The sequence below is a fragment of the Indicator indicator genome, chromosome 21 (assembly GCF_027791375.1).
Source record: "Indicator indicator isolate 239-I01 chromosome 21, UM_Iind_1.1, whole genome shotgun sequence".
NCBI lineage: Eukaryota > Metazoa > Chordata > Aves > Piciformes > Indicatoridae > Indicator > Indicator indicator.
In genome coordinates this window covers 11,970,611-11,987,580 of record NC_072030.1, presented here as the reverse complement: position 1 = coordinate 11,987,580, position 16,970 = coordinate 11,970,611, and the positions used below count along the sequence as shown (strand labels likewise).

Below are 16,970 nucleotides of genomic sequence, written 5' to 3'. Positions count from 1 at the left end.
CTAGTTCAGTAGCTAAGATCTTAGATATAGCAATTAGAGGTAGGAAGTACAAACAGAGAATCAAAAATCATCTAGGTAGGAAAAGACCTTAGAATCAAAATCAATTCCCAACATTGTCTAATTACCGAGTCTGGTACAGAACCATGAAGTAGTGTTGGAGATGGGAAGTACTCCTTTCCATTTTAATACTACTTCTTAAATGCTTTCACAGCTGTATCTTTTCAGCGTGAGGACATTTAGAGCCCAGGAAGCCAAATGATTAAACGCAGGAGATGCTACTGCAGCTTTATAAGACATCTTTTCATTGTTGAAAAATCTTAAGACATGGAAATAACGGTACATTGCTTAGAGCAAGACAAAATTCTGATCTCTTTCTTTGATTTCACTGGTTTTCCTGAAAGATTTTGACGTTTATATTTATATTCTTTGTGTCATTGTTGCCTCCTTATGCTCTCCTATCGGTTATTAAACTTCTCTTGGTCTGAGGAATCAGGTGAAGAAATTTGTAAGAGTTCTAGCTTCTAGAAGTCCTGGATAAGCTCAGTGTTATTTGAGGGTGAAAGATGAGTTAGACTGAAGTGAACTGCTGTTGTCTTTATAGTATTATATCTATTTTTGGTCATAAATGGTTCATAAATATAAAACTTAAGAAGAAGGGAGAATTTCTTATATATTATTTTTCTGATGTTCCTATATAATTACTGAGGACTAAACGTGAAAACTGTTCCCCTCATTCCTTTGTCCTGTGAACTGTGGCTGCTTTTCTCTTAGGAATTTTGAGTTGCTGAGGGTGAACATAACAGCTCTAGGCATTAGTTACATTTATTATAGTCTTTTGTTAAGTATTTTCTTTGGCAACGTGAATCTTTTCATGATTTTAACTCGTTTAACTTTTTGTCCTTGTCCTATTGGTATGCTCTTGGGGTTTACTGCCCACTTCTTCTGTGCATTATGGGAGAGAGACTGCTTTTCTTCTCAATCTATCCACATTAAGGCATCTGAATGCATGAATAGGTACCAATATTATTTTTTTCCCTGTTGTGTGTACGGTCTTCATGTGCATGTGTGCTGTGTTACAGGCTTTTTAGTATGCTGTAGCCATCCTAATAGCTACTGCTTAAAAAAAAAACAAAACAGAAAAAACCCCAAGCTGCTAGCTTCTGTGTCTGCTACCAGTGACAGCTACAGGATATTGGCACAAAGTGGCTTTCTTGCATAGAAAACATGCTACTAATAAATAACTGAAATATACTTGATTTTTTCTATAACCAGTTTGATATATTGCAAACTTAAGACCATTGTGTTTGTTGGTAGTAGCACACCATGTCTATTATCCCTTGTGAAGCTGTGAATGTTTATGGCTGTGGTAGCTTCAGTCTCTCGAGGGAGAATAGTGAGACATACTTTGCATTTTTATGCCTTTTTCACCCACCACCTCTAAGGCAGTGCTTTCAGCTTGGGCTCATCTTGCACCACTGAAAGGAAACCTGAAAGGCAAATTGGTTCTGCTGATCAGGACATGCAGGTCAATTAAGACAGACAGCTGTTTTTATTGCTGTGGTACACAGTCTACGCAGTTATCCAAGGTTCTGGGTGTTTTTATGAGCAAATATATAACCCACGAGTGGTGTAGTCCTATGAGTGGTATTTGCAGCAGAGCATAAGCAATCGACTTTCTGCACGAGTCACTTCACTTGTGAATTCTTGCATTTGATGGACTCAATGTGGTCAGTGAAGGAACCCTGTAGTCGGTAAGGTCTAGTGTTAAAATCACTGTTTTCCTTTACATCTGGAGCTGCCAATTCTTGTTTCTTCTTCTGGATGCTGATCATAAAATGCAATGGATTAGATGCTTCTGAATGTTATTTGTTTTGGCTGTTTATAATGGTTCTAAAATCGCAAACCTTCCTCCCACCCCATCCATTCTGTACTCTGCCCTGTACTAAATAGAATATCAACAAAGCAAACCCAGTTCCAAAGAACTTAGCCAGGCAAACATGAAAACAATCCTTTGATTCCTAAATACCGAGTTGATCAGCCCCACTCTTTCAGGTATGGTAATCCTGCTCTCCTCTGACAAGGTAGGCAGCTAATGGTGGCCCTTACCAGGCAGCACTATTGGGAAGCAGAGACTGTTTCAAGCAGGAGAGATTCTTGGACTCCTGTATGTCCCCCTTTCCTCCTTCTCCTTCTAGCTAGCTGTTTGGCTGTGGTCTCAGCCTTTCCCCTGTGGGTGGGATGGTCAGTCCCTGGACTGACCCCTGTGAGGGCTGGATTCCCACAGTGCTCCAAACCACCTGAGGCCTCCTTGCTTTGAGTGCGCAAAGGAAGTGCTATGTTTCACTTGCCTATGAGAGCAGTAGAAAAAGTGAATTTCCCACAAAATTTACAGCACTGTAATAGCAAGCAGCTCTTCAGAGTTTTTGATACAAGTCTCTAAGATGATGGTAATTTGGGAAATTCAGGGTAAACAGCTGAAATGACAACATTTAGGGCAGGCTGTACCCTGGTTAAATAGCCTGGGTTTTATCAAAACTATTGTGCTGTTTATGAACCTATCTGTGGTTGCAGAGTGGGTTTTTTTTCAATTTGGAATAGTGAGGGGGAGAGAATTTAATCAAAATAATCAAAAGACCAGTCATTTAGGGAAGACCTGTATATTTACCCTTTAAAAGAAGATGTAGCCAAATTAGAAAGTTGAGGGTTTTGGGGTTTTTTTTCTTCTTAAAAAATCCCTATCTTAGCAGCATTTCATGCCTTTAGCTTTTGTGTGAGACAGCAGATTTAGTCTTACAAAAAGCAGTTTAAATTACTGCTTTTATTTTTAATACCATTACAAGAACTTTCAAGCTAAGTATATCGCTCAGTTTTGGGGAAAGTGAGGAGATAAATCTCTCCCTGCTAATCTGAAGCACATCTGTAAAGTATTTCATGAAATACAGTCAAGTGTTCCAGAGCTAATACGATTTAGTAATACCTATACCCTTGCTTATACAAATATGGATGAAATTTGATTAAATTAAATTAGCCTGGAGGTAGAAACGTATTGCATATTGAGTGATGAATATATTTATAGAGGAATTTCTAAATACCCCTAGTTTACAGTGAAGTTTCATGGAGTACTTTGGTATGCAGAGGTGCTTGTCAGTATTTTATGTGTGATGATAATTCTGTCAGTATTACTAACTTGGCAGTAAGTCTTGTGATTTTTTGCAGCTAATGAAGAGGTTCAAGTGCACACTGTAACCAAAAGATCTTAACATGCATTAAAATCAGTTCTTAAATAAGCAGTTTAATTGCTTGAATTGTAAGGGTTTTGTCTGTGTTTTGTTTAAATAAATTGCTTTATTAAATGAGCTGGGAAAATTGGCTTACTTATGCATGTCTCAGTGACAATATCTTTAATTTGTTTTTTATGGTAGTTATGGCTAATGAAATGTATCAGTTAAGAGAAAAATGAAAAGTTGAAATTTCCTACTATGAAAAGCAGAAGAGCTCCACTTTTAGCTTAGTAGTGTGGGGAAGAGGTAGAAGATTTTCAGTAAAAATCACAAAGTGCCACTTGAGTTTGGTGGCACCCTTGTGGCAGTGTAATGATTTTACCCCAAAATTCAAGAAACAGTCAGAGAATCTGGAAAGTTTTTTTAAAAACATTTCAGGAAAGGGATGTTTTAAGATATTGGGGGGTGAAAAAATGGAAGGGCTGTCTGACTTGTCTTTCTTTTTTCTTACAGGCTGTTCATACAGGTATGCGGGCATATATTTATAATAAGAATTCTGTTATTGGCTCTCAGGCAGAGCATTCAGGGATGCGGACGTACTACTTCAGTGCAGATACCCAGGAGGATATGAACGCCTGGATCCGGGCTATGAATCAAGCTGCTCTTATGCAAACACGTTCCTCACTCAAGAGGCAAGTTCACTACAGAAACCAGTCTCTGTAAAGCTTTAAGTGTGTATATATGTGTGTGTACATATATATATACACACACATATATAAAACATCAGATTGATGATAGTGATTTCAGAAACTGCTGTTTGTAAATGTGTGCATGAAACTCATTCCCATTTTAAAGACATCATTCTTTTTAATTTATGTTCTGTTGCATTCCGTTGCAAATAGTTTAACTAACCTGGAGTTCAGTATTTGCGTCTGCACACAGATTGTGTGCCCACATTTAGTGACATGGATGAATTTCTGTGTATGTATATCATTTTTTAGGATTTTCAGTTATAAAGTTACAGGTTTTCCGAGCAAATTCATGCACCTGCAAGAGCTGATTGAGAGCCTTGAGGAGAGATCAGTAAAAGGGAAAAGACAGAAAAGTAATGAGCTGTTTCAAATGAGTGAACTAGGATAAAAGTGCTGTTAGGAGGAAAAGAATGTTGAAGATGGGTAAATCATAAGTGCATAAAGTTATGTATATTAACAAGCTCATGCAGGTATTAACTGCCTTTTTTTTTTTTTTTTTTACTTTGGTGTCCTTTAGTACTTAAGAGGCTTTTATGTTTTCCTCAGTGTAGAAGGAAAGCACTTTTACAAAAGGTGGATATTCTTTGTCCCGTTGTTCTTCATTGCTGATAGAGGCAAATGAATTCAGCTGTGCCTTCATGTGCTTCCACTTTTTCCCTTTTCTTAAAATTGTTGTAGCCTTCTTGATGTGTTGGCTTTGGAATGTGATTCTTTCCCAACAGCTCCTCGTGAAAGAAGACTCTGTACTGTGAGGCAGCATTGCTTTTAACCCTGGGGGCTGTGAGGATTAAAATATCATGGTGCAGTTTCTCAGGGTGTCTTGTGCTATTTCTTCCTTTTGGCAAATCAAATACAAGCAAAAGATCAACATCTCTTCCAAAACTTTGAATCCTTTTTTTTTTTTTTTTTCTTTTTGGGTGTGTAAGTGGGGATGTGGGGGGGGGTGTGTGTGGGGTGTTTTAAGATTTTCTGGATTTAATGTAAATTTAAAATAATATGTAACCTCTTTTTCCTTCATCTCCTTTATAAGGATAGGAAATAATTGAAATGAAAAATGGGGAAGTCTGGCATGCTAGAAATACTGATTCAAGTGTCCTTCCTCCTAGTTGGCTATTCACTTTGAGAGACTAAGTAGACTGAAATTAAAACAGTTGTTTCATGGCACTTACTCAGAATCCGCCATCCATAAACCTTTAAAGAAACTGAACTTAATTTCAGAGAAGATGAGGTGCTGCTCCAAGATCAATGATACTCCACTGAATTATAAGACAAAAGTGTGGTTTTAGCATTGGAAGAAGATGAAATGCAAATGAAGCACATGACGTGTTGAAATCAACATAACATTTTTAGGGTCCTTAGACGTTGTACAGTTTAATAGCAAGATTTCTGATATGGAATTTTTGAGGTTTATTTAGTTCATAAGGTAAGTAAGTGAACTAGTGTGCATTGCAGCATGTATTAAGAGCAATAGAGATTCTTTATTTTATATTTTTTTTTCAGGAATAGCCCCCAGGTTAGAAATTCCCTGGACAATAATAGTACTGACTCAGATGTAGATATTTTTCTGTTCTCTTGGCCAGAAATGACTAGTCCCTAAGGCATCTACAAAGATATGAAAGACTTTTTTGACTTTTTAAATGAGTAGCTGGCAGTTAGAGTTTGTTTTTTTGGCTTTCGGTGCTGCCCAGGATAGGAACACTTTCTTTTTTTTACAGTTGCTTATACATAATATCATACAAGTTGGACACCTCTTTCATACAGTATTGGTATTTTCAGTCACTTTTACAGATGCATGTAAACGATTCCCATTTCCTTCGTAGAACTGTAAAGGTAACTTTTGTCTGACTGGGTTAACAACTGAGTTTAGCTCAACATGTCAAATTTATCACAGCTTAGAGAAGGTGCTTTTTCTTTCCAAAATAGTAACAGGACCTCATCAATTTCTCAAAATTAAGCAGTGGTCATTACTGACATGTATTTTCTTTTCAGGGAAACTGAAAAAGTGGATCAGCAAGCTGTTCCCCAAGTCAATCATGTGGATACCTGTAAAGAGTGTGTGAAGACAGAGATTACAGATACAAAAGAAAGTTATCAAAAATCAGCTGCAATGCTTGGATATGATAAGCGTGAAGAGATAAGAAGAGAAAAAGAGGATGAAGACCATTATATCCACAGAAAAGGAACTCTGGAAACTAAGAAGGGAAAGGCTAAGCATGCCTTAACAGAAGCTGATTCATTATTTCCAGACTTAAATGCATCAAAGTCCCAAGTAGCTCAGCCTCAGCCAGCTGAGAAAAATGGAACGCTTCCTAGTTCATTAAGTGTGAGTGCTGGGCTAGTGGAGCAGAATGGTACCAGCTCATATAAAAGAGGGTTTGTTCCCAGAACAAATCCAGATAAACAGATTCAAAGAAAAAGTAACATGGCTCAAGTGGAGCACTGGGTAAAAGTCCAAAAAGGAGACACAAAAAGGTCAGTAATAGGCCCGACTTGAAATAGACTGGCATTTTCTTAAATGTAAGGAAAATGTATATTACTAATATGTTCAGTGTAAATCAGAATGATATTTAATAGACAATTTATAACAAAATTTACTTTCTCCTCCATGCAGAATGGAATTGTTCAGGTATTTCCTATGTGGGAAAGCCAGTATGTGTCTGTCTCATCAAGTTCCTTTGCAAACAGAACAAGTGAGATTAGAGTGCTATTTTTTTACTGTTTTTAATCACTGCGGATGCTTTAAAGTTCTTAAAATTTGCTACAATTGAAGAAGCATCAGGTGAAGTGGAGCCCTCACCACTTATTTATAAACAGCTACACAATATAAATTAGACATTATAATTTGTTTTCCACTTGAAAGTAAAAATGCTGATGGAGAGTCAATTCTGATCACGCCAGTTACAAGGTGCCTATCATCTATTGAAAGGTCTCCGTATGTTTGTAAATGAAGAGGTCCTAGGATGGTCCCATGGTCTCCAGGATTCTCTTTTTCCCTTCTTAGTCCCTGAAATTTACCTAAATTGTACCAAGAGGTGGAATGCACACAGGAATGCTTCTGTAATTTGGAAATCTCATAACTGCTTTACTTTCTAAGTGTGCAGTCAGGTTAGGTCCCAGTTGAAGTAATGAAGTGATGCATGTATGTGCTGGTTCAGAATGTCACCTTGTGTGAAGTGCTGGCAAACATTTGGGGTGTATGCTGCGTGAGAGAATTTTTCAAATATGGGTAACCTCCTGAATTAGTTCCATACAAATTTGCTAAAATCTAATCATAAAATAGGCCAACAGGAGACATTAGCATGTGGTCTGTAGGAGGAGAAAACATTTGGGGCATTTTTTAATGCTTGATGAAGCTAATGTTTGTAATTTTGGATCCAGTAAGAAATTTAAGGCTTCCTAATTCTGTTTGGAAGTCTGCTCTTCTATTCTCTTATCTTTGGAATTACCCTTATAGAAGTTTTCATACTTTTTGGTTTTATTTAATGTTCTTCCAGACAGTGAGAGTCAATTTACTTGCATCTGTTTTGCTTGGGTTTCAGTCAGTACTTCCTGAGAAAATAGGACTTTAATTAAGTATTTGGTATGTTACTTCTTACATGCACAGATGTATGAGTCTCAAATAATACAGAAAACTGGTGAAATAATGAGCAAGTGCTTAAGAAAATGTCTGTTGTTTTTCACATTAAAGGTCTAGGCAGTGCCCAGGCTTTACTGATAGCCAAATAAGTGCTGTGTTCTTCCTAATTACTCTCTCCAGTACACCAACTTCAGGCATCTATCAGCTGTAGTTTTAAGGGAGCACTACAGCAGGTGTCAGCTTTTGTTCTAGAGGAAACCTTAACTGGGGCTGTTAAAGTTTTCAGTGAAGCTTTGCAAGAGTTAACTGCAGGGATGTAACCAAATCTAACTTTATAGATACAGAGAGAGTAATTTTCTTCGTGCTGTAAGAACATTCTTTCTGTTCTATTTTAGCTCAGTTGACCTTGTTTCCTTTGTCTCTCCCTGCAAATGCAGTTATGTTCTCTACATTCAGAATAAATTGCACGTTACCTTCTTAAAGATTGGTGGATTGTGTTTTTTGTTTGTTTTTTTCTTTTTTAAAGGCACCTTCTCTCAACCTCTGAGGTTGTTGAAGTGCACTTAACTGATGGATAAAAAGCAGCATGTTAGTTGTCAAATATCTTCTTGATTTCAGGATGTAGAAATTTAAGATAGGGATAATAATTTGATTGACATTATATTTTGATTTTTGTAAATGTGACTGGACCACATAATTTCTTAAGCTCCATGCTTACCATTTTTCCACCTGAAATGTTAAAAAGAAAAGATTTAGAAGCCCTTATATTTTTTGGGCACAGAATGAATACAGCTTGCTTTGTTTCCTGGCTCAGGTGTGTAAAGATGCAATGCTTGCCAGCAAGTTGATTATGATTATGAAAGAACTCTTTCAGTTAGAGGCTTTCGCAAGTACAGTAGTTTCTATAATTATTTGTAGAGCTTGCACCTTTTGTATAGGTATTTAGATTTTTTTTTAAGTAGGTATTTTGCTTCTTTTTATACAGCATTCAGAACTCCTTGCTGTCACTTTGGAAATTCATCTCTCTTAGATAATGAACTGTTAACAGCAATAAGGTTACATTCAGTGTAGGGGAATACCTGTTTTGGTAAGGATCATGCCAGCCTTTGAGAGAGACCTAAAAATGTGGGAGAAGGTTTGAAAAGAGGCTTTCAGGAGGCTTTGGTTTTAAGTAATTGAAGTTCAGGACCATCAAACAGCATCTGTCCAGAAATTACTAGTCTTTGATCTAGTTCCAGTGCCTGGATAGACACAGTGAATGCGTAATTTTAAAGATTCTGCTATTTCTAACAGTTTATTTGCTCTTTAAAAAAATCTGACGAATATAAGCTCAGTATTTCCCAACTAAATGCAGTCATGTTGAGGAATTTCCTTCCTTGCAAATATAACATTAAATATTTCTTTCCTCAGTTCTGTTACACAGAACTTTCTGTTCCTTTCTGATTTACTTAAGGAAGGAACGTTACTTGTCGTTGTTAGCTTCTGTGTGTTCCCATGAATGGATATAGTGTTTCCCATAACTGTATTTGTTTTCTTTTGAACATTTGTCTTCTCTTTTTACAGTATCTGCTGTGCAGTTGCTTCCCATTGCAGACCCTGCATGATTATCATAGTCAATAATCATATAATCTGACATCAGTCCAGTTTTTTATTCTTTATACCTCATCATTCAAGAGAACAGTCTCAAGAACAGTTGCTTTTGCTTGTTTTTATATTTGTTCCCTGAGAAAGCAATTACCCACAGTCCATTGTGGACTAATTTGAGTCATTTAGGACATTGCTCCTTTCCTCTTACAGAAACTGGTATGTCATCTTTGTGCCTATTTTTATATGGTTATTTTTAAGGGTCTGAAACCTTGGGAGGTAAAAGCCACCTGCTTAAAGGCTGTTATCTTAAAGTTGTCTCTCTATTTCACGTACCAAGAAATCGCAAACTGCCTGTAAGTAGGCAGTTTCCTCTCTATGACATTCCCTGTGCCACGTAATGCATGTGCAGTGTTCTCCTTCTAGCAGGCTGAAGTCTTGCATGAAGCCAGCACTTCCCAGCTACTCAAACTATTGCTTTCATCCAAGCAGGTTTTAGTTCCTTTCAGACAAATTCATCCTTCCCTAGAAGAAAGGTGTCATTTATGTTATTTTTTTTTCCCTTCCCAAAACTGGTTTTGCTCCTAAAGCTGCTAGCCCTGATGACTTCATTGACTACCAGAAATTCCTGCTGATCTGCATACCTGAATAACTTATCTGAATACCTTTTCGTGTCCGGTTAGAAAATGACCATACAAATGGTTTCCAGTATTCAGTAGTTTATTGATGCCTTCAAGAAGTCTCCACTAGGTTTGAGTATAGGAATGATCAAGCTCTTTTTCCCACAAAGAAATCATCCAAAGAATGTGTCCTGGCTTCATGCCTGTCTCTGATGTCCGTTTGAAGCACTAACTGCTCCAAACATTCTCAGTTCTCTTTCCTACCTATAGAAAAACCACTTTTACCAACCACCTTGATTTTTGTGTGGAAAGAATAGGCAGTACTGTACAGAACATACAGAGTACACATGATATAATGACCCAGTCAAATAAAACAGTTTACTTGAGCACTAAATGCTGATCTTTGTTGCCGTTGTGAAATTTGTGGCAATATCATGGTTCTATAGTATGAGACAGTTTTGACACGAAGGATTATATATCTGCTCAATAGCATCTGTGTTTCAGGATGTCCCAACTGTGCTGAATCCTGCAAGCAGAAATAGCTGGTGGCAACTGAGCAGCTGTTTCTGGCAGCATTTCTTTTCTCCTGCATCTGTTATTCATGGATGCTGAATAAAGATTTTCTTTTTCCATACTGTTCTTCCTTTTGTGTGGAATCCCTGCAGTTCACGCACCATCCGAACTCCTTTTCATGCAGAGAGTGGAGCCTACCAAGTGGAGAAATGAACATACTTTGAGTTTATTAATTTGTGGGGTATTTTTGGTTTTATTTATTTTTGGTATTGATGCTCTGTGACAAGTGTAGCAGAATGATTTTCTGTTTGGAGATCCCGAATCAGTGGGTGAAGGACTGCAAGTACAAAACACTTGGGTGTTTAAGTGGAGAATCAGAAGTTAGAGGCTTCACAAAGAGCACAAAGCTATGGAAAGATTTGACTTCAAAGTAGGACAGTGAGCTAACAATATTTTGTCGAAGTTTTTGCCAGTTCTGTCCTAACTTTCTATCTGCTAAGAAATGTACTCATTTACAGTTTGTGTGCAGTGGATGCAATATTAATGCCAGGATGTAATGCCTCTTTATGTTCTAGTTTGTCAGTGAGTTTTGTTATGGAAAGTCTTGTGTTGCTTGAAACAGTAGAATCAGTGTATTAGGTCAGATGAAAGTAAATTGTGTAGACTTGGGACTTTGTGCAATTTCTTTTTGTTTTTTGCTTCACTCACATGAACAAAAATTATCTGAGCTACTCATTTTGTGATGGGTGAGATGTCTTCTTGCACTTGAAGGTCATGTTTTTGCAATGAGCGTGCGTTTGGTGTTCGTATGCTGCCACCACCTAGTGGAGAGCAGGCCTTGGGCAACAAGAAGTACCTGGATGTATGGATTTGCTCTGTAAACATAGCAGTCATTCTTTTCTTCATGTTCCTGATGGTCTTTTCTTTTTTGGTCTAAGTACATAATGCTGCTGTCCCTTGAGTTTGTTTCTAGTAGACCATCCTAGGTTAGACACTAAATTAAAAGCCTGTATTTATACTATTTACATCTCTGCCTGAATGCAGTGTAACACTTTTGTGCAGGGTAGATTTCATGAATATTTGTTATTATTTCTGTAAATTCTCTTATGAATTGTATATTGTGTCTTGGAACTGCTGTGCTAATGTCATTAGAGACTTTCTTGTTATTTCATCAGGCTAATGTTTATCCTTTTTTTTTTTTATCCTTTTTTTTTCCCTCCCCTCCTATACAGCCTCACTTCTGATCAGACTCTTACACGTCAGGGTCCCAATCCACCTTTTCCTGAAACCTATCACACTTTGCCAAAGAATACCAGGCAGCCTTCAGGGAGCTCACCACCACCAAACCGCAATTTGCCGAGTGACTACAAATATGCACAAGATCGTGTTAGCCATTTGAAGATGTCCCAGGAGGAAAGGAAAGCAAATAAGGATGGAACTGTTTGGCAGCTATATGAGTGGCAGCAGCGACAGCAATTTAAGCATGGCAGCCCCACTGCCCCACTTTATGTAGGTTCTTCAGACTTTATTGATCGTGGTAAGTCAAAAAGTTCATTAGATGTTCCACGATCAATATCTGTTCCACCCTCTCCATCTGATATTCCTCCACCTGGACCTCCAAAAAGCTTTCTCCCAAGGAGACCACATACTCCTGCAGAAAGGCTTACAGTTAAACCATCTGATGAGAGACAAACTGTAGATGTTCCTTTTGCTGGCTCACCCAGGAAGATACGAAATCCTGCTGTAAAGGTTCGTATACAGTATAACTGATGGCAAACCATTCTAGGTGTGGTGTTAATACACTGAGAATTAAATTCAGTCAGTTTTCATAGCATCTTTCTTTGTCTATGAAAGGTTGTGCAAGTTATAAAAGTTAAGAGAAAATTATTCATTGAATTAAAACTGTGGTCTTTCTGATCACTTCAGACTCATGAATTTTTGTCAGTTACGAAAGGCAAACTGGTGGCACGTCACATTGTTTCAGGATAGTTTTATTCAAAATGGGAAGTCGTAGATTTATATGTATAAAATATACAAATTGTGGTATTTTAATGTATGAATACATAGGGAAGAATCTCAAACTCAGCAGGATGGACTCTTGATTATTTCCTTATGCTTGGTAGTCTTCACTGTTTGCCATATTTGCTTTCTTTACGTGTTTTGCTATTGTAGTTAGTCTTACAGGTGATTCAGTTTTTAGTTATGGCCCAAAACATCGTATTTTTTCATGCATTTGATAGTTTAAGCCCTTGCAGAGTCATTATCATTGGGATAACCAAAATCAAACTGTTGGTCTGAAACTTTAACCCTCTACCAAATTTCAGTGTGGGGTTTTTTGTAGGCACTGTTGTACCTGCATATCCAGGTGTGACAGAGGTTTCTCTGTTTGGTATTCCATATGGCTCTCTTTGCCTTAGGAAAATAGGGAAATTCATGATCGAATCCTTGTAGCATTCGTCTTGTTAGCTCTTACACTGGAGCAAATGGAAATGAAAGCCTCTGCATTCACCTAATTCTTTGACCTTAGCTGTGGGCACTGATAGGGAAAAGTATCTGCAAGAAGGTTTGTGAATTCAGTTATCCAGTGTGGGCTAAGGATCATAACTTCAGGTTGCATACTTACTTCATCTACAGTTTAGATGTTTTTCCTAGTGTATGTGAAGTGTAGTTGTCAGATGTCTTTCAGCATTTATACATTTATAATACTCTGTCAGAGGATGAAATACTCTAGTGATGTGCTGCAGTGGAACTTAATTTTTTTTTTTGACTCCTGGTTATATTATGCCAGGCATTGGTTTCTTCATGCATAAGTTGAAGGAACATTACATCCCTTATTGAAGGAATGTATAGCAGTCTTCCTGTGCAGTGTAACTGAATAAATTTTACTTATAAAACTCTTTTTATGTCATACGACTTTTACCAAGATAGGAAAATATGGTTTTCCTCATTTGTAAAACCTTTCTGTGAAACTTCTGTAAAGGTTTTGAGAGAAAAACATTCATGTTTTTATATGTAAGCGCACAGTGTCATCTTTACATTTAAATTTATGTCTGCAGCAATCTGCGATGCTCTTCCTTCCCTGGAATGCTTTTTTAAATTCCATCCAGTTACATTTGTTTAAGGAAAAAAAAGGAAGGGGGAAAAAAAAAGGCAGAACAAAATAGCATTCAGTGAAATTTGGAGACAGGAATAAAAGTAAATCATGAGACATTGAAGAAAAGCCTTGAAGAAAGCTGTAACAGTTTGGCATTACCAGAGAGCTGAAAGAATGGATTTGCAGTAGGTTTTCATATTACAAGCAGAAAGCGGCAGATCAATTCTTATTTTAACCCTCCTGGTATTAGTGGAACCTGTTGCCACAAGGTGTCACTCATGTCAGTATCTGAGTGTTCCCTGGCTAAGGGAGGGCATGCACAGGTGTCACTGTATGGAGTGCAGGCCTGCTGGTGGTGCCCTTAAGCCAACCAGCCTTTCTCTGGGAGACATTGGGTGGGGGGATCTTTATGAACATTTCTTTATTTGCTGGAAGCCACTTTGCATGTTCTGCTGAAGTAGTTTGTGCTGCCAGAATCTGCTGATCTGCCCAGCATCCCAAGTGCTAAATTTGCATTTGTTCATCCATAAGTTTTACTTAATCATCAAAAGATCTGGCTGGCTCATGAATATTACCCTGATCTAAGCATGCCATGAATTCAAATAGGAAATTTGTGGCAAAGGTGCAGATCTTCTGAATTTTGCTGTCAAGTGCAGCATACCTCTTGCTTGAGACAATACTTTACAACTCTGACTGTGGCTTCTTGCAGAGCTCAAGTCACATTGATCGACGCTCTATGCCTGCTATGGGCTACATGACACATACTGTGAGTGCACCCAGCTTGCATGGCAAGTCGGTAAGTTGAAAGCAGTTACTTTTCCTCTTGTGTCATCATAGTATTGTAATTAAGTTCTAGAATCTTGCTCATTCCATAGTAGTTGCATTTTTCTTAGGTAAAACATAAATATCTTGAATGAGAACTTAATCTTAACCAGCTCCCAGTAAAGCCCATAGGAATTTTGCTGTTATCTGCAGCATGAGCTGTCTGTTATTACAGGATTCAACTTTTATTATGTTTGTTTGACCAAATGCAGAGTTAATGAAATAATTGCTTAATCATGTCAAGTAACTGCTTTCTGGGCACTGAGGTGAAAAATGTAATTATAGTTCTCTCCCTGAAGACTGCTAATTTCCTCTTTATAATGTGTCTAAATACCTGCAGCCTGAAGAGCTAACATTGCTTCTCATTCGATTAAGGAGACATCAGGCTAAGTTGGCTAGTATACGAAATTACACAATCGCACAATTACTGCAGCACTTGCCAACTAATTCCACCTATCAGGTCAGCTGCTGCGTGGCTCATCTGTGCCGTATAACATTTTGTGACTCTGCAAATGCTTCGTCAGTGGCATGCTTGAGTCTGTGCTTTCTTGCCCATCCTTTGGTATTCTGCAATTCCCAGGTCGTTTGCAGTTTTTCTTTGCTGCGGTACTTGCTATAAAATATGAGTGGCTTAAGTTACAGGGCACCCCTGAGTGAGTTTCGGAGTGTGATGTATATACCCTTTTTATACTATTTCTGAAAATGCTTCATTTTCAGAAATATGGGGTAAAATGTTAGACAATTCATTCTAAAGCAAAACCATTTCTTTGTGCTGCTTTCATGGTGAGATTGGCTCCCTGTACCCCATGCTGTGTCACCTGCAAATTGAAATGCATCAGCCAGTTTGTACGTTCACATGAGCTTGTAACTGTGTCGGTTCTGCAGGTGAACATTGGTCCATGAAAATTCAGGGGCATCTTGTATCATCACCAGTGCTCTGGATTGCACTGATGTATGAAACTTGTAAATGTGAGACCAAACAAATGTACTTACAGAGCTCTTTGGTTCGTATTAAAGCCTCAAAAATAGAGCCATCTGGGAATAACATGTTCTGACTCTTCTTGGAATTGGTGAAGGCTTTAAACTGGCCCAAAACTAAAAGCTTGTTGCTTTGTGATTGGGGTTTTTTTGTTTGTTTGTTTGTTTGAAGTTGGAAAAGTTTCATTTCCCAACTTGCCTCACCTATAGAAAATTGCACTAAGGTGGGTGATAGTAACATGAATCTTTATAAATATGGGCAGACTTTCTAGTCATGTCCTCAGCTACACTTACAGAGTGATCAGACAAGAACTGCAAGTGAACAACTCTAAAAAAATTCAAGTGTGATCTATTAGTTCATGACATAAGGGTTTTTTTTTTTCTTTTTTTAACTACACATTCTCATTGGCTCAAAACTTGAGAAAAGTTATAATTGTGGTTTTCTTTTATTCTGAAGTCTTAATGTACTCAGGATATAACTTCCTGTCAAAATAGCAGTCAAAATTCTGAGAATTTTGGGGAATCTTTCTTGACTACAAAGCACATTTGCAACAGTTTAACCTTTTGTTCTGTATTGCAAATACCCCTTTTGGAAAAAGGAGAAATAACTTTGCTAAAACTTCTGTGCATGCTTTTCTTGAAGATGTTGCTAGATGAATGTAACTGTAAAATTAAGGTGATAGCAATTACAGGTGAACCAATGAAAAATAAGGATTGAGTGGAATGCTGTCACTTAAGACAATGGATTCTCTAATGGTACAAGTGAGATCTTTTTCAGTATTTTGTTCACAAAACTTTATTTCATGTTTTCCCTGAATAAAGGAATTCCTATCTTAAAATGCGTGTGCAACGTGACCAAAAGCATTCTAATGATTTGCTATATGATGCCTTCTAGTTACATCTGACATTCTGTTAGATACAAGTCTTCTCTTCTTCTCCCAGGGGGACTTACTGTGCTGAAGGATGCCAACATAACTTTTTCAATGAGGGGATAGTCAGTAGAAATTATCTTGAACTCTTAGAAACTCTATTGTTTCAGGTAGTGTCTTATTTGAGGTGTAAAACTCAAATCTGTATGTTTGGAACTGTACAAATGAAGTAATCATATTCTTGGGAAGTATTTTGCCCATTTTTTAGCTGTAAATAGCAACATGCTGATGGAGTAAATGTACCTCTTTATGAACTTCCTACTCTGTTATTCTGTTTCCTCTTTCATTCGTTTTCTTATCTATAACTTACCCAAGTATTCTGAAATTGTTTCAAACATTCAAATGCATTGCATTGTTTTTTCCCCTATGTACTTCTCTGGAGGCGGATGACACTTACATCCAATTGAAAAAGGATTTGGAGTATTTGGATCTAAAGGTAAGTTTTTTATGGCAGTCTGCTTCCATTCCATATCATCTTCATATTTGCAGATTTTCAAATCACTTCCTGTTCAGAGATGGAGACTTTGTCTTTTGTCATCACTGTTGTTTTTAGAACATTTTGTGTCTTTCTAGTACTAACTAGAGTTAAAATGCAACCTCAGAAAATGTAGTTGTTTCTGTTTGTAGGAAGAACTTGTGTTACTGGTACTCCAGATGACTCATACATGAGTTTAGTGAAACCAGGTTAAAAGCTGCTTCAAAATATTCATCTGCTGTAGCATTAGAACCAATATGAAGACAGCCTCTCTAAGTTAAAATAGGATGTTCTTTTAATCCAGTTTTCTCCCTTTCAATCTTGAGCTGAGTTTTTCCTTGTTTTTATAAGACCTTACTTTCTTGTAAAATGTGGTGACTAATTAGCACCTGTCATTGTTTTCCT

At 37.5% G+C, this 16,970-nt stretch overlaps 1 protein-coding gene across 1 annotated transcript in view; it reads left to right on the top strand.

Annotated features, from left to right (window-relative positions):
• PLEKHA7 (pleckstrin homology domain containing A7) overlaps positions 1 to 16,970 on the top strand; it is a 125,271-nt gene that overhangs the window by 94,958 nt on the left and 13,343 nt on the right. Inside the window, 5 exon segments of the mRNA XM_054390524.1 lie at positions 3,735 to 3,913; positions 5,963 to 6,445; positions 11,500 to 12,016; positions 14,071 to 14,157; positions 16,473 to 16,526. Of these exon segments, the coding sequence (XP_054246499.1) occupies positions 3,735 to 3,913; positions 5,963 to 6,445; positions 11,500 to 12,016; positions 14,071 to 14,157; positions 16,473 to 16,526 (1,320 nt within the window).